This window comes from Vicugna pacos, chromosome 12 (assembly GCF_048564905.1).
Source record: "Vicugna pacos chromosome 12, VicPac4, whole genome shotgun sequence".
Classification (NCBI taxonomy): Eukaryota; Metazoa; Chordata; class Mammalia; order Artiodactyla; family Camelidae; genus Vicugna; species Vicugna pacos.
This window is the reverse complement of record NC_132998.1, coordinates 11038159-11060207: the sequence shown is the minus strand read 5'-3', so window position 1 is coordinate 11060207 and position 22049 is coordinate 11038159. Positions and strand designations below refer to the sequence as shown.

At 57.2% G+C, this 22049-nt stretch overlaps 1 protein-coding gene and 1 long non-coding RNA gene across 4 annotated transcripts; one reads left to right on the top strand and one right to left on the bottom strand.

Moving 5' to 3' along the window:
- The first annotated feature begins 234 nt into the window (after window positions 1-234).
- On the top strand, window positions 235-20567 carry NR4A1 (nuclear receptor subfamily 4 group A member 1). Of its 3 annotated transcripts, XM_072972770.1 has the most exons (9): window positions 235-416; window positions 3990-4109; window positions 6045-6151; window positions 15572-16449; window positions 17287-17416; window positions 17703-17854; window positions 18186-18388; window positions 18483-18661; window positions 19730-20567. In XM_072972770.1, exons 4-9 carry the CDS (start codon window positions 15574-15576, stop codon window positions 19984-19986), a joined length of 1797 nt encoding a protein of 598 aa, XP_072828871.1. In that variant the 5' UTR covers window positions 235-416; window positions 3990-4109; window positions 6045-6151; window positions 15572-15573; the 3' UTR covers window positions 19987-20567. The 3 variants fall into 3 exon arrangements, with proteins under 3 accessions (XP_072828871.1, XP_015093625.1, XP_006203064.1); XM_015238139.3 differs by lacking the exon at window positions 235-416 and having other exon boundaries at window positions 2509-4109; XM_006203002.3 differs by lacking the exons at window positions 235-416; window positions 3990-4109; window positions 6045-6151 and adding an exon at window positions 12603-12733.
- LOC140700421 (uncharacterized) lies at window positions 10249-11472 on the bottom strand. Its single transcript, XR_012078809.1, has 2 exons — window positions 10659-11472; window positions 10249-10400 (listed from the first exon to the last, which is right to left on the bottom strand). It is a non-coding gene; the product is annotated as an uncharacterized lncRNA (long non-coding RNA).
- Window positions 20568-22049: the final 1482 nt, after the last annotated feature.

The following is a 22049-nucleotide window of genomic DNA, read 5'->3' as shown; positions in this document are numbered from 1 at the left end:
GGGCGCTCGCGGCTATTCCGGGCGCCTCTATTTTTAGCCCCATTGATGAGGCTGCGTCGGCAGCCGCCGCCGGGATTCCGGAGACGTCAATGGGCGCGCGTCACGGTCCCCGCCCGCCCGCCGGGGGAGGCGCGCCCGGGGTCTGGGACGGCAGCGCGGGCGGCCGCGGGCTGCAGGGGCGGGGGGCGCGGCCGCAGCCGGAACTGGGAGGCGGGGGGCTGCCCCGGGGCGGGGGGCGCGGGGCCGCGGCGGCGCGGCGACAGGAGCGCGAGGCGGCGGCGGCTCCACGGTGGGGGCCCCCGCGACCCCCGGCTGCCCGGCCATGGGCGCCCTGGCGCTGCCGAGCCGCCACCCGCCGGCGGGGGCGCGACCCCGGAAGGCGGGGGCGGAGAGGCGAGCAGGGTTTGCCGGGCCAGGTGAGGGGGCTGGGGAGGGGACGCGGAGGACCCCGGGAGAGGCCCGGGAAGAGTAGGGTCTGCACAGGTGCGTGGCGGCGGTTCGGGACTGCACCGGGAGTCCTGCTCGGAGATCGCGGGCGGGGGGCAGGGACTGGATTCCCGGCGGAACCGGCTACTCCGAGTCAGCCCCCGAGCGCGGCGGCCAGCGCTGTCTCGCCCCAGCCCGCCAAGGGTGGGGTTTGGCCCGCGAGGGATGCTGGAGGTGGCCAGGCCGGAGAAATTCCTTCCATTTCCCCACTGGCTGCGGGGAACGGGTCCCAGGAGTTTGGGAGGTCGGCTACCAGGACTGGGGAGTCGGGAAGGACCAGGATTGCCCGGTGCAACCCCTTCGTGGGATTGAGCCGAGAAACCGAGCCTGGAAGCCGTCTCGTGGAGTCAGGAGTGGACCTGGGATTAGAAATGCTGCAGAGGTGGCATTTACAGTGGTTTCCAGTGGAGTATTAATTTGGGTTTGGGGCTAGTACTAGGGGCGTGCTGGGAAAAGGAAGGCTGGGCAGAGGTAGGGGGGTGCTGATGGATTAGGGTACTGATAACAGCCTGGCTGGAAGCTCCAGTGGTGGCTTCAGGCGTGGTGCTAGACCTACTCCTAGTGAGTTGGATGATGACTTGAAAGGAAAGCCAGCTGACTCTTTGTAGTGACCTAGAGCTGAGAGGAATGACAATGCCAAGTGTATAGTATGATAAAGCCAAGATTTCAAGCGATGGCAGCCAAGCAGAAGGATGGACCAAGGCTACCAGGGTGAATGTGACTGATTATAAATGTTGAGGCCTGTGCTAGAGTTAAGAAAATTAGCTGAGAAGTTCAATCCAGCTACCCAGGTCCTGGAGTTTCCCACTTACTCTCTGGTGTTGGCTGTCAAACTGCTCGGTGCCCACTAAGCAGGTCCAAGGAGGGAAGGGTGATGCCTGGCCCTGCGCTCCCTGGTTGGGCTCCCTGGGTTCTAATCCCAGCTTTGTCACTTGCCAGCTGTGTGGCCTTGGGCAGGTTGCTTAACATTGCTGTGCCTTAGTTTCCTCCTTGGTAAAATGTTCATCATAATAATCCCTTCCTCAGAGTGTGGTGAGGCTAAAATGAGAACATGCATGTAAAGTGCTTAGTAATATATCTTTAGCATGTGATGTTCAACAAATATTAGCTTTTGTTGTTGTTGTTGATAATAGTAATATGCTTATTTCTGGGTGAGGACATTGGCCAGTGCAGAGTTTATATGCCATCAGGAAGCTATCAGGGCTGCAGAGGGTCTGTCAGCAATGTCCTGCTGCAAAGAGTTTAGTTAAGAAAAGACTCACATACCTGATAGGAAGAGAAGGAGGAGGTTTCAGGGGGGCCCTGGGCTGGAGGCTCTTGAGTCAGTTGTGACTCAGCATAGGGAAGAACCCTCAGACTGATTCTGTCCTGGAATGAAGGGACAGCTCTTTAGCTGCATGTCCTCCCCACCTTCTTTCGTCACTGACTGACCCTCCTCCCAGCCCAGTTTTGATGCAGGCATGTGTGAGTGCTCCTCTCCTCTATTCCACCCGTACTTACTGAGTACCTGCTAGTGCTAAGCTCTAGTTTGGAGACGGAACTCTGCAGTGATTGAGACAGACAAGTGAACAAATGAACACTGGTCCTATTGGAGATGATAAAGATAGGTTAATGTGGCAGGGTGGGAGTGGAGGTGAAGTTGGAGTGGAAACCTGACTGATGAGAAGGAACTCGCCATATGGATATCGTGGGCAGTGACTTTCCTGGCTGAGGGAACAGCCAATGTGAAAGGCTCTGAGTTGGGAAATAAAGCCCATGGGACTGGAGCACAGTGAGAAGGAGGCTCAGGAGGGGTTCAGTACTGAAGTCTGGCCTGTTGCTCCCACTCCATTGGGAGGCTACCATTTTCTCCTTCTCCGCTCCCACTCAGCCAGTTTGCCTTCTGCACAGTGCTGACTGTAACTGACCTGGATTTGGGCCCCCAGTGTTACCTCCTGGGGCCCAGGGATCTTGGGTTGCTCTTTCTGGGGTCTCCCACTGTTCATGGGGGGTTGGGGGTGGGGGCTAGGGCCTGACTGCAGACCCTGTGTCTGGGGTATGGAAAGATGGGGAGATGACTGTGTCATTCTGGGAAACAGGTGTAGCCTGTGGGTCTGGCCAGGTTTGAAGCTTAGTTTTGCCTTCTCTGTGGGATTGGAAGCCCTCCAGATGATCCAGACTGCCTTCCCCTCCTTCACTACCTGCTCCCCATTATACCCACAGGGACACTGGGTACTGGGAGCTCTGTAAGAGGAGAATCTGGGTACCATGGGCCAGAGGAGCTCCTCTTAGCCTGTGGACCCTGGGTTAGGAGTCAGGAGCCCATCATCCACCACCTGGGGCCTCCTCCTCTGTACTCCCTCTACCTCCCAGTGTGGAAGCATCTACTTCTCTTTCCCCAGACCTCATCTCAACCTGAAGGGCAGCCCAATAACCGAGGAAGACCAAGCCTTGGCTGTTCTGCCCTCACTGTGGGGCCCTGTCAAGATAGGAGAGTGCTGAGGAGGGGTGGGAAAAGGGAAGGAGACCCCAGTCAGGGGTCTGGATTGCCCTGACTGAAGGCTTTGACACTGGCGGGGTTGGGAGGAGAGCTTGAAGAGGCTAGAGGGGTGGCACACACAGGTGGCTCTGGAAGTAGAGGCCAGGTGCCCAGAAGTGGTTTGGAATAGGGACCAGGGTCTGGGATCAGCTTTTATTAGCCATTTCTCCTAATAACGATACCACATCTACATATCCAGCACTGTTGTAAGTCCTTTACACACATTAACACGTTTTAAGCCTGATGATAACCTTATGGTTGTTAATTATAGAGATGTTGATTACAGATTGCCATTTTTCTAGTTGAGGAACAGAGAGGTTATGTAATTTGCCCCAGGTTACAAGTGATGGAGTCAGGATTTGATCTCAGGCAACAGTGATCCAGCATCCATGCTCTTAGCCACTCCTCCAGGCTGGACCTTCCTGTTTTGTGACTAGAGTCCCTTCAAAGATTTTCTGCAAGTTTCCATTGTTCTGGTTAGAAGGCTGGGCTTCCTGGAGATGGGGGCATGGAGCCCCTGCCCTGTGGGGGCCTTTGAGGCTTTGGGGGTCAGGTTGGAGCCCCTTAAGGAGAGAGGGGTATTCTGTTCTGTCCTCACAATGGCTCCCTTTTCTCTGTCTACAACATGCCCTTTTGTGCACATCAGGGGGCTGGGAGCTGGAATGAGACACCCCTTACCCCACCCAGGAGTGGGGTGTGAGGCTAAGGGGCTGGACACTAGAATGTGTCTCCGTGGCTCTGAGATGCCCAGATGCTGTTGGCTGCTCCTGGCCACACCCTACATCCCCAGGAGCTGTTCACCTGGGACATGGGCCCCCAGCCTCCAACGCCCAGCTCAGGGAGGTCCTTGGGCTGGCTTTATCACCCCAGTGACCTGAGTCCTGCCTCTGTTCCCACTCCTGTGTTTTCTGGCTGTGCTGTCTCCAGGGAATGGGAGTCCCTGCTGGCTGGTTTCTCTCCACTCACACTGACTTTCCCTTTGTAGGCCTCCACCATGGACAGAGGCCAGCCCCAGCCCCTCCCTGGTGTCAGCTCCTTCTGCCAGGCCCTGAAGGCCCAAGGGATGGCTGAGTGTTGTTCAAGGTCTGTCAGTCCATCCAGAGTGGTAAGTGCCCTGCTGTTGCCCTTTGTGCACCCTTGGGGCCCCGAGCAGGTGGGGTTGGGGGGCAGAGGTGGATGTGGAGCTGTCTGAAGCGGATGTGGTTTGGGGGATGGAGGGGGAAACCCTGCAGAGGTGGCAGGCAAGGTGCTGCTCAGCGACACGGGGAGATCTGATTTCTTCAATGGTGGGGGTGGTGCGGGGGTGGGGAAGGGGGAAGCCTGACTTTGTGAGCAGGACAGGTTGGGGGCTCTGGGGCTGGGTGACAGGGGGTTGTGGGGGATGACAGCTGCTCCCGGAACAACATGTCCCTGGTTTCAGGAAGCTGCTGGGGTGGGGTTGGGTAACTCAAGGCCAGGCTGGGAGTCGAGTGGGGCAGACCTGGGGCATGGAAGGCTGGCTTTTTCCTAGGGTTTAGACACTGCACCAGGGAGTGCATGAAGGGAAGGCTGGGACCACCCCATCCCTCCCTGGTAGGGTGATGACGACCCTGTTGCCATTGTGGCAGGCCGGTAGGTCCTGTGGAGTCTGGTGTGGGGAGGTGCCTCTATGTATGGGGAGGGTCTTGCTGACAAAGGGCAGGGGCGGACCTTCTACTGTTCATCCAGCACCTGTGAGAGGGAAAATCTCAGGCCTGGGGCCACTGCTAGAGAGATCCTTGGCCATCTAGCTCCCCTCCTCCTCCTGGGGAAGAAGAAACTGAGTTAGAGAGGGGAGAATGGACTTTTCAAGGTCCTACATGGAGGACGTCTGGAGCCAAGCTTAGAGTGCAGGTCTCCTGGATTCGGGCAAGCCCAGAAGTCTGGTCAGCTTGGACATACCTTCCTTGTCTGAGGATGTTCCAGAGAAGGCACAAGCTGTCTGTGGGTGAGGGGTGGAGTGTGGAAATGGGATTTCCACCAGGCCTTTTCCTGGGGACTTGAGATAATGGAGGTGGGGCAAGGGCACCATAGGCCTGATTACTGTGTTTACCTGAGAGAGCTAGAGTTCAGCTTGGCGCCCTGCACAGGGACCCTGTGATTCCCTTCTTCCTTCCCCAAAGCAGAGGGCCATCTCTGAGCAACAGCCTCCTTCGGACCTTGAGAAATCCCCAGATAAAACAGGATCTGGCTCAGTATCCCCCCTGACCCCCAAACACTATTGCCTCATGTGGAGTTGGTGTTCAGACTACAGAGAGTCCCAGAAAGGTGGCTGGGGTGGGGAGGGTGGGGTGTCCAGCCCTCTGAGCCTGGAGGGAAGGAGGGGAAGCCCTGGGTAGCATGGCCTCCTGTTCCGGGGCCTGGGCTGGGTATGCACCTGGCCTCCTGCTGGCTGCAGGCTCTGTGCCACCAACCTTGGGCTGGGGCAGGAAGAGGATCACTGTAAGGAGAGGCAGGTGTCCTTGGTCGACCAGAGATCTGGACTTGAGAAGCACGTGAGTGAAGATGACAGCATCAGGCCAGGTGTCTTTCCCTCAGCTCAGACCCCGCCTCCTGAGCACCTAGCCTTCCCTCTGGGTACGCAGTGGCTCGGGGCAGAATTCCTCGTGTTCAGTCCGTTGTCTGGGTGATGCTGGTGGTTGGGTGGAATTCCCATGACAGATCCGCTGCCAAGGCCACCCCGAGGGGCTGCCAACGGGGGCCCCGTGAGCGCTAGAGCTGCTGGTCTTGTGACGTGGGCACCTGACTGCCAGGCCTGGGCATGGACCCAGGGTCACGCTCACGCCGGGTCTCCCGTCAGCTGACTATTTTGGGCTCTTGCTGACCTGAGCCAAAGTCAGGCCTCAGCCAAGAGGGCTCCAAGGCAGCTCCCCCTGTCCCCAGAGCCTGGCTCTAGTTTCAGCTATATAAACAGGGGAGGACGCTCTGGCTTGGAGACAGCTCCACGTCCTGAGCCCACTCAGCTGGTGCACAGCCTCGGCCAGCAGACAGGCTGACTGGGCAGTCACATCTCTTCCCACAGGGCTCCCTGAGGCCACCAGGAAGAGTCCCTAACCAACACTGGGATTCTCCCTTGGTGCAGTTGTCCAGGACCTCTGAGAGTCAAAGCAGATCGTGTGGAAGAAACTGGTGAGTCTTAGGGCTGGGGAAATCGAGCTATCAGGGCTGGGCTGTTGGGTCTTTTTCCACTCTGACTGTCTACTTTGTGGTTCCTTTGGCCTTAAGAAGAGGAGGGATGGAGGAGGAGGCAAGGGTGGCTGACCCTCTACAGGCATGAGAGTAAAGACTTGACTGTACTTGGATGATGGGAGTTGAACATGGACCATTTTGTACTTGAGAACCAAGAGATGTGGAAATAGGTGATAAAAATCATGCCATCTCTCTCCTTCCTCAGAGATTTGCAGCAGTGTCTCAGTCCTCCTCTCCCATCGACCCAGCTTGGACAAGGTCTGATCAGGCTAGGGAGGGATGCTGAAGTGAGCTGGGTGTCAGTCAGGTACCTGGGCACTGGTCCCTGAGTAGGATCCCTGGGCCCCCAGCTGGTTAGGACTGGGGGTCCAAACCCTCAGCCTGACTTTCCGGAGCCCTCAGCCCCTGCCCTGCCCTCCTTGCCTGGCTTCCCAGCTGGTTTGGTGCCTGAGAAGCAGGGCTGGAGCAAGGTCTGGCAAGTCTGCCAACCAGCTTGCCACAAACACGCTCCCTGGGAGCCGGGCCAGGGCTTCGGCCGGCGTGGATTAAGTGGAGCTCCTTACGTGGGAGGCTCTGTGCTCTCCTTGTCGGTTCTCGAAAAAATATTTTTCCCCTTTCTGAACGTGAGTCTCTAAATGAATCCAGAGCCTGTGACTAAAAATACTTTAACAATAGGAAAATGCATCAGTCTTTCCGGCTGGGGCTCGTTATCAGAGGGTTTTTATTTTGGAATTTGAAATTTTGCCCAGTGAGGCTGGGTGGAGACCTTGGGCAGGGGCAGGAGAATTTGATGGGTTGTTGATGTTCTGCAAGGTGGTGGGAGACCCTCCAAGGGTGGAGGAGAGAGGAGCTGGCCAGGAGCTGAGCAGGCTGAGGGGTACGGAAGGAGATTTGAGGAGGGTGCAAATGAGGCGCGAGCCACCCTTTCCCCAAGGAGCTCCGTGATCTTGTCTACATTTTCCAGCTCTGTCTGGATGTTCTTCCTGAAGTCTAATCCTATTCTTTTCTGCTGTATCTGAATTTCTCCTGGCCTGAGAGGGGGTTGGGGCTTAAGAAATCACCAGGCTGAAGATAACCTCTGTGGAGAGAGGCCTGACTTCCTTAATTAACCAGCTTTCTTTAGAGTATCGATTGAGCACTTGCTGCATACAGTCTGGAGTTTCCCTGATGCTGAAGGGAGCCACATGTCTGGACATGCTCTCTCAGCCCCGGAGACGAAGAGGTGGGGATGGGGTTACTATTTATCTCTAGTTCTTGAAGAAGGATGGGCAGTGCCGGCTCCCTAGTCGAGCTGGCAACCCTGGCATCTCCTTTCCCTGCCCACCCCCCAGCCCCCAGACAGTGCTCCTGTTTCAATGTTGAGCCTCCCCCTTCTCTTAGCAAATTGAATTCTCCCAGCAGTGCGACTTGTGTGTGATGCTGTCAGCATTGGGCAGATGAGGAAACGATCTCAGAGAGGGCAAGGGACTGGCCCTGGGTCACACACCAGCCTTGCTGGCTTCTGGTCAGAGATGCCTCTGACAGTTCCTGTATCTTTTGCTTCTGTTGGGGGCTGGGGTGAGAAGTGGAGGGTGCTAGCTGACTGGCCCATGTCCTTGGGCGCCTGTTCTTGGGGAGGTGACGACACATGTGGTCATGGCGGGGCCTGGGCATGGGTCAGGAGATCAGGCCTGGGCCTGACCCTACACCTCCAGTTCCCAAAGCTGTCCATGGAAGCCCCCTGGGGCAGTAGGCAGAGCTTCCCTGCCTGCAGCACAAATCCTGCCAGCTGCCAGGGCAGGAAGAGGAAGTGGCTGGGTCAGGGCCGGTGATAGGTCCTGGGGCTAAGGAGGGGAAGCTCCCGGGGCCACTTCTCAGGGGGAGGAGGCAGAGCTCATTCCCTCTGCCCACCCCGCGGGAAGGGCGTGGAGGCCCATGGGTGGGGATGCTCTTGGTGAAAGTAGGGCAAGTTCCTGCCCTCTGCTCAGCAGAGGTGGGGGCCAGCCTAGGGGGGAGCGTGAGAAAGGGGCTGTGCAGTTCCACTTCCTCCATCTCCTATTTACCCACTTCCACGCCCACTGTCTTGGCTGGGGGACGATGGTGCACTTTGGCTGCCCATTTGGGGCCTGCCCTGGGCTATTTACTGTCAAAGATACATGAAGGGATCCCCCTTATGAGCACATAAGTCCCTGGGTCCCATCAGATTTGACAAGCAGGGACCAGGGCCTAGTGAGTGGTTCAGAAAACACACTGCGAGACGACCCCTTTCTAACGTCAGATACGCAGCCTCCCTTTAACTGGAGCTGTGCTTGGAGTATGTGTTGATAGAACCAATACATAATGAGAAACAGCCACTGTTTCTCTGTGATTTCACGAGCACACATTTGAATGAGTCTGTACCCCATAAATTCCAGCAGCATCTGCATCGATTTGAATAAATATGCTTGGCGATTCTGTAAATAAACTTTTTATTTCTGAAAGTGTAACATACATACAAATCATAGGTGTGAAATCTTAAGAGTATATAATTTGATGACTTTTCCATAGGGAACACACCCAGGCAACCATTGTCCAACTAGAAACTGGAATGTTTCTAGTCCCCCCAAAGACCCCCTCGTAGGCACTGCTGTTTTCAACTTACAGGTCATATGTGTACCTGTCTCTGTGGCGCACTTGTAAGGATCAAGGCTCTCGGGGCCAGAAGCCACAGCTCTGGAGTTCAGAGTCAAGGGCAGTAGGTCCAGCACAGAACTGGGAGTTGGGGCACCTGAGTCTGAGTCCTGTCCCCAAGCTGCCATCTCCTCCTATATAAAATGTGAGTGGTAATTCCAAACTTGGAAAGTTAGGGAGAAGATTAAGTGGAAGAATCCATGTGAAGTGCCTGGGCTGAAGTCTGACCTGTGATTGGTATTTCCTCTCCCCCTGCCCCCAAACCCTCCAGTGAAAAGGTGTTAATTTTTGAGTTAGGCTGGTCCAGGAGGGTGGAATATGAGTCTAATGGGTCTTAGAGGATCAATAGGATTAGAGTAGAAGGAAGAGGAACAATGTGCCCAATGGGTGGTGGGACCGTTTAGCCCAGGGTCCTGATATTTGGGCAGCAGGGAGCTGGGGATGATGAGGGCAGATTGGTGGGCTATGCTGTGCAGTGGGAGCCTGACCTTGAGCAGCTGTCTCTTGTCTCCAATACAGCATCTTTCCTAGCCTTTCCTGTGTTATCACCACCCTGCCTTACCTTCTGGTCCTTACCTCTAGTTTTGGACACCTCTCCCATCATTACCTGTCCCTGCCTGCCTCCTACCTCTCCTTCAACGAGCTGTTTACTCTGACCTTGCTCTTAAAGACTGGGGTTGAAGGGGTGTCTCCTTGGATTCTCCATCCAGCCTTGGACCAGCTTATGTACTAAGCCTCCCAAAGTCTGCATCAGTTATGGCTTTTTTCAAGAGTTCCACCTTAGCTGGATTCCACCTCCCTCAGAGCCCCAAGCCACCCTCCCTGGAGGGCCAGCAGGGATGAGGCCCGGGGTCCCCAAGCCCCTCTCCCTCCCTCCCCTCTGTCTTAGGCTAGGTTCTCCCTGGCTGTGTTCCCAAGAGGAACTCTGCCCTTTTCTCCTTATTTCCTTATTTTCAGAGTGTATTGTGCTCAGAGCCGCCAGCATCCCCTGGCTCCACAAGCATGGCCAGGCGGCAGCTGCAGTTGCCCTCTCTCCCTCTGCTTCTGGGGCAGCAAGACTGAAGCCTCCAAACCTGCAGCCTCGCGGGGACGTGGGGCCAGGGTTGCTGGCACAGATCTGAAGGCTAGATGCTGAGATGTGGAAATTTAGGCTGGGGGCCTGGACAGCTCCTCATCACACTTGAGTTCCCTGGGGTTCCTGGGTGGGCCTCCCATGAGAGGGTAGGGATGGTCTGTGTTGCTTTTTACAAATGGAAAGTGGTGGGGGAGAAAGGGGGTGCTAGGGCTCAAGGTGGGCTCAGCTCTCAAAGAGCCATTAAGGGTGCAGCTAATATACCTATTTTTGCTGGTGAGGATAAGCAGGAAGAACACTGACCTGGCTAATCACCTTTTGCTAACATATCAGAATTATTTTTATTTTCTGAGAAAGGCCCCGAAGAGGTTGGGGAGGCATCGCAGGGTCGGGTGGGGGGCTAGGTGAGGAAATCAATCCAGACTTGCTTGTGCTCCTGAGCAAAGTGCAGCTCCTCTGGCCTCTAATCTGGAAAATGGGAGGGCATGAATTATATTATATATATATATTTGAAATATATATATATTTGATATATCTGATATGTATATCTATCTATCTATATTTCTCTATATCCCTATCTATCTATCTATCTATTCCTGAATCCATCCTTTTTTTCCCCCAAGTATAATCCTATGCAAAAGCCCAAGACAAAGAAAAACAAAACTTTGGCTGAAGTAGGGTGGGGATCCTGGACGGGTCCCTTCACATCATCCTGCCCACACTTGCCCTTCACCCAGGTGATCTTGAAGGATCTTCGGAAGATGGTTAGGAAAGTCCGGAGCTCTCTGAAGACCAATCCTCGCTGAGACTGTACGCTGAGATGGGGGAGCTATGTTAGGTCCTGAAGGGATCACTGAATGAGACTGGTGTTACATGAAGACTGCTCCATCCGTGGTGGACAGTAGGGTTTGGAAAGGGGAGAAAGCTGGTTAAGGGGCATTATCTTAATGGGCGTGGGCAAGGAGAGGAGTAAGTCACTGGCCTCACTCAGCTGGTCTGCTGCCTTCAGGCACCAGTGGGGCATGGGCTATGGCTGGCAATAGGAACAGGGATCCAAGATAGATTCCAGAATAGAATTTCAGAAACAAATGGAAAGCTGCATGTGGGGCAACAGGAGCAGTGATGAGGTGGCGGACAGGGAGTTCAGACATGGCAGGCTCTGTCTGGAATGGGTGAAGTTTGAGGTGCTGGCGGGACCTTTGAGTGGGCAGAAGTAAAAGTTGGAGACCAGAGGGTGGGAAAACTGAGATGCGGGTGAGAGGAGAAGTGAGGAGCAGGAAGTGCCTCAAGGGTAGAGGGAAGTGCTGGAGGGTGACCGGATGACCTGAGAGTGGGGTCCGTGGGTGCAGGCTCAGTGTGAGCTTACCGGGGAGCTGAGGTGGGGTGGGTGGAGGGGCTCTCTTCTCCTAAATAGTAGCCTTTCTCTCTTATCTAGCAGGTGAGAGCTCCCCAGACTTCGGGCAGAAAGTGGGGAGGGGTGCCAGCCAGCCTGGGGAAGGCTGCAGATGCCCGGATGCAGCCCTGCCAGGGCGCTCCTGGGGGCAGGTGACTCTCTCCACTGGTGTTGGAGACGAGGTGGGAGGGTGCGTACTCCCTGATCATAGACGGGGAGGGTGTGAAGAGATCCCCTAGAGATGTAGTTAGTGGCGGAGTTCCACCCCAGTGTGCCACCACCTTGCTGTGTGACCTTGAGCAAATGCCATTATTTTTCTGAGCCTGTTTACTTATAAAATGGGGAAGAGTCGGCACAAATTTGAAAATATTTCTCAGGCTCCACCCGGTTCTGAAATTCGGTAATTTCCCAACCAGAGTGCTCTCACTCTGTCAGGGACTGGCGAGCGTAGTGGTGAGAAATCAAGTTCACCGTGTGAAGCACGGCCCATTGGCCTATCTTGGGTTTAGCGAATCCCTGCCCTCCGGAAGGTACTTTGCATGAGAAACCGAGGGGAGGGAATAAGGGGGGGTGCGAGGGGTGGGGGGAGTAGTGTGGTGTCTGACGTCCCTGGGGCAACCTCTCAGCCCGAGACCTTGCTGGGGCAGATGGGTCAAGTGCACTGGCAGCGCTGGGGCTGAGGTGGGGGCGCAGGTTCCCTGGGGTGCGTCCCTGAGTTACCAGTCCCAGCGCTAGGCCTGCCCGGGCCGCCCAGCAGGGCAGTGGACACCCTAGGCTGGCGGGAAGGTCTGGGGTGGGTGCAAAGGCGGAGCCGGACACTGTTGTGGCTCCCGGGAGCAGCCGGAGATCCTCGTCGGGGGAAGCCCCGCGGCCGGCCGCGCGCTAGAGCGCCCCCTTCTCCGGCTCTGGCCCTCTGGTCAGTTATTTCGACCGCTGCGGCCCCCTGGCCGGGTCCTGGGTCTGGCTTGGGGGAGCCTTGCAAGTCCGCGAACTGCTATTTTTAGCCGGCGCGGCGGGCGCGAGGGGACTATTTATAGATCAAACAATCCGCGCTCCCTGCGTCAATGGAACCCCGCGTGCGTCACGCGCGCAGACATTCCAGGCCCCCCCTCTCGCCCCGCCCCCTCGGGCTCCCCGTCCCCGCGCCTCCCCCTGGCCGCCTCCCGCCGGAACCGCACCGCCCCCCGCGCCCTTGTATGGCCAAAGCTCGCCGGGCCGCGTGCGTCAGTGGCGCCCCCGCCCCTCCCCATGCGTCACGGAGCGCTTAAGAGCTGGGTCCTGCGCGGCCGGGAGTCCCAGTGGTGGAGGCTGCGAAAGTTGGGGGAGTGTGCAGAATCGCAGGAGCGCACGCGGGACCAGGCTGCGACTTGGGGCGCTGGTCCCGGGCAGGGGGAGCAGGAGCCGACGGGTAGGTGCCCTACGGAGAGCGTGCACCTCAGCAGGGCTCTCTATTTTGTTTTCTGGGGGTTGTTGCGTAAAGGAGATGGATGTTCGCACGGTCAGAAAGGATGTTTTAGGGTCAGCGTGAAGGAGGGCGGGTATAGGATGCAGCTCTGGCGTTGGGGGTTAGTGGTTGGAACGGAATGAGGACCCAGATCGGACTGGAGTCTGCTGGGTGCGGGGGGTGTCTGTGCAAGGTGAAAGCCACAGAGGGTTAGGTTGTTGCTAGCTGTGGGGACTTGTTCAGTAGTAGGCTGGCTGGAGTTCAGTCTCCTAGGGTCCATTAGTAGGCACAGAGCGCCGGGGACTTAAGTGCTGATGGGGGTCTGAGTAGTGGGTGGGGGAGAAGGTGCACAGAACTTGGGCTGCTGAGATCTGACTCCTACAAGGATTAGATTTCCAAAAGGGACTCCTTCCTAGCTTGTCCCTGCCCCTAGTTGTTTTCTTAACACTTAAGAGGCTGTCGCTTAGTTTGTAGGGATCCTCAGCCCAAAGTTTCTGCCTGAACTATCTTAGGAGAAGTCTGGATTGCCGAAGCAAATGGCCAGTATTGGTGGCTGAACTGTGGAGGGACACTGCTACTGTGTGTTGGAATAAAGGAGTCTTCTTAGGGGCAGGGTCTCTGGAAGCACTGGGAAGATTGTTTTTGCTGTAGCTTGGTGATGTGTGTGTGTGTGTCAGTAGGGGGCGGGGGGGGAGAGAGGTGGAAACCCTGGTGTTGTGTGTGTGTGTGTGTGTGTGTGTGAGAGAGAGAGAGAGGGAGAGGGAGAGGGAGAGGGAGAGGGAGAGGGAGAGAGAGGGTGGAAACCCTGGTCCTCAGGGATCCCGGATAGGAGTTGCTAATGTTTCAGTCTCTGGTGTAGTACCACCTAGAGGATACACCCTCCCCCATAGTCTCTGTTGGATCAGACAGGTAGGGTGCAGCCTGAGGCTTGTTCAGCATAACAGGTGCAAACCACATTGTTGCCAGGACCTGCCTGAAGCCTGATTCTCCTTGCCCCCTCCTTCAACCCCGCCTCTTCCTCCTCCTTGCCGCTCCCCCCACCACAAGGCTAGACGTAGGTCCATATCTTGTGTCATTAAGTACCTGCAGGAAGCCAGGAGTCAGGGGTAGTTTGGCGGGGGGGGGGGGGGGCGTTGATCCGGGTGTGGGACGTCCAAGTGGAGAAACGGTATTTGAATAAGGCTGGAACACCCAGCCCTGCTTAGCTGCTGCCTCTCCTTCTCCACCCCAAATCCATCCCTTGCCCAGGCTGTCCTAGTGCAGGCAGACGTGGCCACCCTTATCTCTTGCAGGTGCTATATGCCTGTGGACAGGTGCCACTGAGTGGGTGGGGCCAGAGTTTCTAGGGGCTCTGTTGTCTGGGATGGTAGTGGGAGTGTCAGGCCATGGGTGGAGCTGCCCTGTCAAGGGCCAAGGAGGTGGGAGAAAGGCTAGAATCAGAGAACTCCCTGGGATCTTGGCCAGGAAGTGATGCCAGCCTTTGCCCCCTCCTGTTATCCCCCTTGATTATGGCACTCTTTGTTCCAACTTGCTTTCTTACTCAGCCTCCCTCCCTGACCCATGAGCCCTGGGGTCATGTAGACCCCAGGCTAGGAGTTAGGATGGGAAACTGTTCCAGAGCCCCCTCTGTGTTAGTTTTTGACTGATCTTGAACTTAAGGATCCCCCCGAATGATGCTCTGTCTGCTTCTTCAGGCTTCTCAGTATTGGAGGGTGCAACCCTCTTCGCCTGAACTCGTGGACTCATCAGGGCACAGACACTCTTTAGTGGAGGGACCCAGGGTTCCATCCGCCCACGAACAGGCTCCTTCTCCCTGCTGCATAGCCATATCAAGTCTTCTGCTGGCCTCTGCGTTCTCTTATGGAAATAACAGGGAGAAATACTTTGGGGGTAGCAGAGAAATTTTTCTTCAGAACTGCCCATTCTCCTGGAAGTCCACGGGGCTGCTGTCTTCTCCCTTATGCTCCCCCTTCCAGGTATATGGCCTTTAAAGGTCTGGAGCCAGGTTACCCGATCCCTTGGGGAGCTGGGGACTGAGTGAGGAGACTGGGCTCCCGCCCTCTTTGCTTCTGGGAGCATCCCAGGCAGCGCAGAGTGGGTACCCATCCCCAGATGGCAGGACTGGGGTGAGCATAGGATCTACAGCCTTTGCTCAGTATGTAAGGGGGGCGCGGGGATGGAGGGGACAGGCTCATCACTGCATAGGCTGCTCTCTTAGGCAGCTGGAACTTCACTCCCAGCTCCTCTTCCATTTTCAGGGTGTCCTTCTGCCCAGGCACTGTGTGGGGAGGAGGAAAGGAGGTTTTGCAGAGGCTGGGCCCCTGCCTGGGAGTATTCCCAGAAGTGCCAGGTTAGAGGAACAGCGTATCTGCTCCCCGGGCTCAGACTTTGCCTGTCTGCCTCTCCCACCCACCCTTCTCCCAGCCCCGACCCGTGCTTTACCCAGTGAGGGAGGGGCAGGGGGCCGGAGGAACACAGCTTTCCCCTGTTCCAGCAGAGAAATGCTGGCCGGATGCCTTCCCTAGGGTTCCCAGGCTGCTGGGGTGTGGCTGGCCTTCCGACTGAGCCCACTCTTGCTGGGTCATTGCCTGGGGGCTTTATGACATGAAGGTTGAGATGGTGCTCTGGTTTGGGGCCAGGATTCCTGAGTTCCATGGTGGGCCATGGCCCTAACGCCTCAGTGTCCCATGTCTGGCTGGGATTCCTGCCACCTGGCTGCTCAGGGGCCTATACTTAGAGGTCAGGCTTCAGGCTTCTCTTACTGACTCCCCCCTCCCTCCCTTTGGTCTCCTCCCTCTCCAGAGATGCCCTGTATCCAAGCCCAATATGGGACACCAGCACCAAGCCCAGGAGCCCGTGACCACCTGGCAAGCGACCCCCTGACCCCCGAGCTCAGCAAGCCCAACATGGACCTGGCCAGCCCCGAGGCGGCCCCCGCTGTCCCCACGGCCTTGCCCAGCTTCAGCACCTTCATGGACGGCTACACAGGGGAGTTTGACACCTTCCTCTACCAGCTGCCAGGAACAGCCCAGCCGTGCTCCTCGGCTTCCTCCTCGGCCTCCTCTACATCCTCATCGTCGGCCACCTCCCCTGCCTCTGCTTCCTTCAAGTTCGAGGACTTCCAGGTGTACGGCTGCTATCCTGGCACCCTGAGCGGCCCCCTGGATGAGACCCTGTCCTCCAGCGGCTCTGACTACTATGGCAGTCCCTGCTCAGCTCCGTCACCGTCCACGCCTAGCTTCCAGCCACCCCAGCTCTCTCCCTGGGACGGCTCCTTCGGCCCCTTCTCACCCAGCCAGACTTATGAAGGCCTGCGGGCATGGACAGAGCAGCTGCCCAAGGCTTCTGGGCACCCCCAGCCACCAGCCTTCTTTTCCTTCAGCCCCCCAACCGGTCCCAGTCCCAGCCTGGCCCAAAGCCCCCTGAAGCTGTTCCCCTCACAGGCTGCCCACCAGCTGGGAGAGGGAGAGAGCTATTCCATGCCAACAGCTTTCCCAGGCCTGGTGCCCACTTCTCCACACCTTGATGGCTCGGGGATGCTGGATGCACCCGTGAGCTCAGCCAAGGCCCGGAGTGGGGCTCCAGGTGGAAGCGAGGGCCGCTGTGCTGTGTGTGGGGACAACGCTTCATGCCAGCATTATGGCGTCCGCACCTGCGAGGGCTGCAAGGGCTTTTTCAAGGTACTGGGCTGCCCTGGGTGTCGCTTTTTATGAAAAGTGGGCTAGGCTGTTCTCTTACCCCAGCGGGGTCTGTGGTAGCATCCCTTGGGTTCTCCTCCCAACAAGTCCTGCCCTTTAGGAAGAGGGCAGGTCTGCCAGGTGGGCCACTGTCCTGGGGACCCATAGATGGCAGGGGGCTGGGACTGAGGCATGCAGGGCCAGTGGGACTGTAGAAAGATGGAGGGAGGGGTGAGATTTGGGCAGAAGGTGCAGGCTGCAGGGGTACCCAGGAGGGGAAGTTCTGTTGACCAGCCTCTGGTTCTCCCCTGCCTGGCCTACCCCCACTCAAGGTCCTGGTGGGAAGGGGGCCCCAGGCACTCGTGTTCCTGGCACAAGATGAAAGGATCTGGGAAGAGGGCTTGGTGCTTGAGGGCTGGGGGTGGACTTGGGAACAGGCTGTGTGTTTGTCCCAACTCTGGGTGCCTGCTTAGCTTCCTGTCCCCACCCCCAGCCCCTCCTCAGCCCTCCTGAGTCTGCCCCAGGGAAGGGGCTGGTGGACACAGGCATTTTAAGAAATATAGGTGTCTGGGCTGCCGAGGAGCCCCTTGCCCCTAGTCTTGTGTTCTGAGGGTCTTCCTTCTGAGGCAGAACCCTCACCCAGTGTCCCCAAGACTTTTTTCTTCCTCCCCCCGCCCCTCCATCACTCCCTCCCCTGCCACCCAAATGTTAGAAAAATAGCTGTGAACAGAGAGCGCTTTTGTCTGCGATGGCAGTAGGATCTGGACGGTCCCCTCCCCTGGGCTCCCCCCACCCCACCCCATTCTCTGACAGCCTGTTCCGTGTCGCCCCCCCCTCCAGCGCACAGTGCAGAAAAATGCCAAGTACATCTGCCTGGCTAACAAGGACTGCCCTGTGGACAAGAGGCGGCGAAACCGCTGCCAGTTCTGCCGCTTCCAGAAGTGCCTGGCTGTGGGCATGGTGAAGGAAGGTGGGTGGCTGGGACCCACTCGGCGGGAGAGAGGTGGGCCTGAGCCGGGTGGGGCAGGCAGAGCTCCCCAGACATCTGTGCTCGTGGGCCACAGATGGGAGCACGGCTGGGCCTTATCTCACCCCCACCTCCACTCCACCTGCCTGCCTTGTGGTGGGGGAGGTCCCTGAAGGGCCCCTTCAATCTTGGAGCCTCTAGGTCCTTGGACTCGGGGTACTTCCCAGCATGGGTGTGCACAGCCGGGGCTGAGTCCCTTCCTCCCTCACGTCTACCCATTTCTCTGCAGTTGTCCGGACAGACAGCCTGAAGGGGCGGCGGGGACGGCTCCCTTCAAAGCCCAAGCAGCCCCCAGACGCCTCCCCTGCCCATCTCCTCACCTCCCTGGTCCGGGCACACCTGGACTCAGGGCCCAGCACTTCCAAACTGGACTACTCCAAGGTGAGGCCCCACCCACCCCACATTCAGTGCCTTCCTACATATTAGAACCCTCTCCACCCCAAGTTCCACACATTGAAAAAAGAGGAGGCCCCTCTGAGCTGACCAGATGGAAAAATGTACCCCTTTGGGTGGTGGCCAATTAGAAAAATGTGCTCCCTCCAGCAGCCACAGCCCTGGGTTAATAGGCAAGAATTGGCAACTGCGCATGGGCGGAATCTCAGCTCTGCTCACCCCTGGGACCTGGCATCCAAGGGCATGACATGGCTGTACTTGGCGGCCTTGGTGCGGGGCTTTTCCCTGGGGTGCTGACCCCCCGGGGACTGCCCCCTAGTTCCAGGAGCTGGTCCTGCCCCACTTCGGGAAGGAGGATGCTGGGGACGTGCAGCAGTTCTACGACCTGCTCTCCGGTTCCCTGGAGGTTATCCGCAAGTGGGCCGAGAAGATCCCAGGCTTTGCCGAGCTGTCCCCGGGTGACCAGGACCTGCTGCTGGACTCAGCCTTCCTGGAGCTCTTCATCCTGCGCCTGGCCTACCGGTGAGCCTCCCGCTGTCCGCTCCGCCCTCGCCCTGCCACCCTGCTGCCCTGCCCTCGAGCCTCGCTGACTGTCACCTGTGTTCCTGGCCGTCAGGTCTAAGCCAGCTGAGGGGAAGCTCATCTTCTGCTCAGGCCTGGTGCTACACCGACTGCAGTGTGCCCGAGGCTTCGGGGACTGGATCGATAGCATCCTGGCCTTCTCTCGGTCCCTGCACAGCTTGGTTGTTGACATCCCTGCCTTCGCCTGCCTTTCTGCACTCGTCCTCATCACAGGTGAGTGCCCAGTCTGGGGAGATGGGGAGGGCTTAAGGGCCTGGCCCTGGGCGGGCTGGCATCTGGAGCTTCCTGGGCCCCCACACTGTGAAGGGAGGCTGACCAGGTGCAGAGCGGGGCCAGCACGGCTCCAGGCAACACAGCTGGTAGGCAGCAGAACCGGGGTTCAGGCTGAGCTGCAGCTGCTGCAAAGCTCAGCCAGCCTGTGAATTAGCCCAGACTACCCAGGATCCTGACTGTAAGTGTCATGTGTGGCCTAAAGTTAGGGTTTGTTTTTAAAATCTTAACTATGTTATCTACAGGGAGTTTTCACAAACTGAGCGCAGGCACATAAACAGCGCCTAGATCAAGAAACAGATGTGACCAGTGCCCCAGAACCCCTCCTTGTGCCCCTTCCAGCCATCAGCTCCCCCGAGGGTAACTGCTACCCTGACTCCTAACAGGACAGATGAGCCACACTTGCTGTGTACTTTATGGCAATATAATTATGCAGGATAGACTTTTTGGTATTAAATGTGGAGGTTTTCAGATCTCCTTATTCTTTAAAGCACCAGAACCTGCCCCCATCTCTTTTTCACTTAATTTTTAAAATTTAAATTCCACAAGCTGCGTAAGACAAAAAACTGTAGGACAAAATCCAAGGCACTGTAGGCTGCAGACAGAGTGGAGGGTTTTGAGGGCTGCTTACTCTGGTGGTGGTGTCTACAACACTGCTGCTCAAACCTGGGACTTCTCACAACAGCCTGGGGGAAAACCCCCCAAAACAATAAAACAACACTGGCCCAGTCAGAAAGCCTGCTTAGAGTTTTTTTCAATGACCTTAGACAAATCGTTTAACCTCTCTGGGCCTCAGTTTCTCACTTGGGAGATGAGGCTAATGAGCATTACTGCCTTCCTGGGCCCCTGATGGGGCGCAGAAATGGGCTCACGTGTGTGAACGTGCTTTTGCAAAGTGCAGAGGGGTGTAGGAGATGGTCAGTGACAGCAGGTTGGGGGCTCTGGGGGAGGCTGGGTCTTCAGGGGTGTCTGGTCCTCAGCTGTGTGGCTGATTTTGCACCGTTCCCGCAGACCGGCACGGGCTGCAGGAGCCGCGGCGCGTTGAGGAGCTGCAGAACCGCATCGCCAGCTGCCTGAAGGAGCACGTCTCGGCCGAGGCCGGTGAGCCCCAGCCGGCCAGCTGCCTGTCGCGCCTGCTGGGCAAGCTGCCCGAGCTGCGGACCCTGTGCACCCAGGGCCTGCAGCGCATCTTCTACCTCAAGCTGGAGGACTTGGTGCCCCCTCCGCCCATCGTGGACAAGATCTTTATGGACACACTGCCCTTCTGACCCCAACCCGGGAACACGCGTGCACTGTGTATGTACGCTCGGACGCCACCCCACGTGCCTTTTAGCCCATGGCCCACGGACCTCCGGAGCACCACCCCCGGCCCGGGCCTGAGCTACAGACTGGCCGGCTCTCTCCCGCTTGCCCTGGGAGGTCGGCAGGGAGCTCACGCCCTGGGGGAGGGGAATGCATTCACGGGGTGACCCCTACTATTTGTCTTACCCCCCCAGCCCAGCCCTGGCCTTCATGTTTTTGTAAGATAAACCGTTTTTAACACACACACACCGCCATGCTGTAAATAAGCCGAATGCTGCTGTAAATACAGGAAGGAAGAGGTTGAGGTGGGAGTCCGGGTTGGGAGGGGAGGGAGGGGGCCCCCACCGGCCTGGGCCCGCCTTTCCCAGCCTCCTCCTACTTGCTTTCTCTTCCCAGCCTCCTTCCACATGTACATAAACTCACTCTAGGAGGAAGACAAATGACAGATTCTGACATTTATATTTGTGTATTTTCCTGAATTTATAGTATGTGACTTTTCTGATTAATATATTTAATATATTGAATAAAAAATAGACATGTAGCTGAAGCTGGGATCCTGTCTCCCTCTCTGGCACACCTCATAATTACAAAAGCGACAGAGGTGGCTCCCCATAAATCGTGGATGTTACCAACCTGAGCTAATAGGCCTCAGTTTACTCAGCTCATTTCCCAGGGGTGAGAGCACCGGCTTTGGCTCTAAGTTCTTAACCTGGGGCAATGGGCTCTAATTCGACTTCCACATCTGTAAAACGGGGAGGGACCCCCCCACCCCCCAGGCTGCTGGGATTGTGGGAGGGCTGGGTGGTGCTCAGTTTAGGACTGGGGACCGGGCAGCCCAGAATGACAGTAGCAGCTGTAGTTCCTCAGTGTAGGTTTTTCCATCCCCATTTTCAGCATTCCTCTCCACGTGCCTAGCACCCAGCAACAGGATCCAGGTTGATGGTGGCCCTTGCCCTCTTAGGAGGAAAATTGTTCTGAGGCTCCTATGTGTGCCAAGGTGCCCCCTCGTAGGTTCTCCGACCCCCCAAGCTCATCAGATGCTCAGGTGGCTTAAAGTGCACGTTCCTAGGCTCTACCCCAGAGACTTGGACTTGAAGACGGGTGGGGTGCAGGGTCTCTACTCTTACCAAGCACCCACTCTTGAGAAACATGAGCATAAATTAACCCCCTGAGGTCCAAGGTGGCTGGCGGCCAGGCAGGGTCCAGCCCCTCACTGTGCTCAGTACCCTGGCAGCCTCATCTTGTACTCAAGGACCCGGTAGGAGCCTTGGAGCAGTGTCCCTCGCACCCATTCCTCACAATCTTTGGCCCAGGGCCCCTGATCCTCCACCTCCACGGCCCTTGGGAACTGGTTGGATGAGGGTAGCACTTCCTGGATGGAAGTTCAACAAAACAGGCTCTGCTCTGAAGCAGAACAGGAGCCAGGCCCTTCCCCGAGGCTCCGGCCCCAGCCTGCAGGTTCTCCCAGGGAGTCCCAACCACCTGCCGTCCTGGAGTTCTGGGAAGACAGTCCAGCCCCAGGTCTTCTGAAGGGTCCATGTGTGGTTAGGCTGGGGAGTCCTGGGCCCTTGCATGGTGACCACCCCCCCGACACCCCCAATGTGGACTTCCAAGCGTGTGTCCCGGCACCCTCCGCCCTGGGACCCTGAAACAGCCTTTGTCACAGCAGTGGCACCTGGCAAGGTGGGGGTGGGGTGGGGTGGTTGGGTGATCAGCTTCTGTTCTCTGCCCTGCCTCCAACTCCATGCTGCTCTCTGAGGTACCCCTTTTCCTCACTGGGCCTTGGTTTCCCTGTCTGTCCCGTGGGGAAGTGAGTCTGGAGGCAGTACTCTGGCCAGGAGCAGAGCTTGCTGGGAAATCTCCCACCAGCTGTGGCTGGTCAGAGTCCCTCTTTCTTTGGGTCGCAGATGGATGTGGAACACAGGGCAGGCCCCTGGGGAAGGAGAAAGGTGCAGGGGTCAGGAAGGAGAGGGCAATGGAGAAATTTGGTCCCTATAGGTATCTAGGCCCCATAGTCATGATAGTAGCT

Excerpts from the sequence above, each read along its gene's own strand:
- NR4A1 (XM_072972770.1), top strand. The coding sequence starts at position 15,574 with ATGCCCTGTATCCAAGCCCAATATGGGACACCAGCACCAAGCCCAGGA. Across the intron at positions 17,417-17,702 it reads TGTGGGCATGGTGAAGGAAG|TTGTCCGGACAGACAGCCTG; the intron begins GTGGGTGGCTGG and ends ATTTCTCTGCAG. Across the intron at positions 17,855-18,185 it reads CCAAACTGGACTACTCCAAG|TTCCAGGAGCTGGTCCTGCC; the intron begins GTGAGGCCCCAC and ends ACTGCCCCCTAG.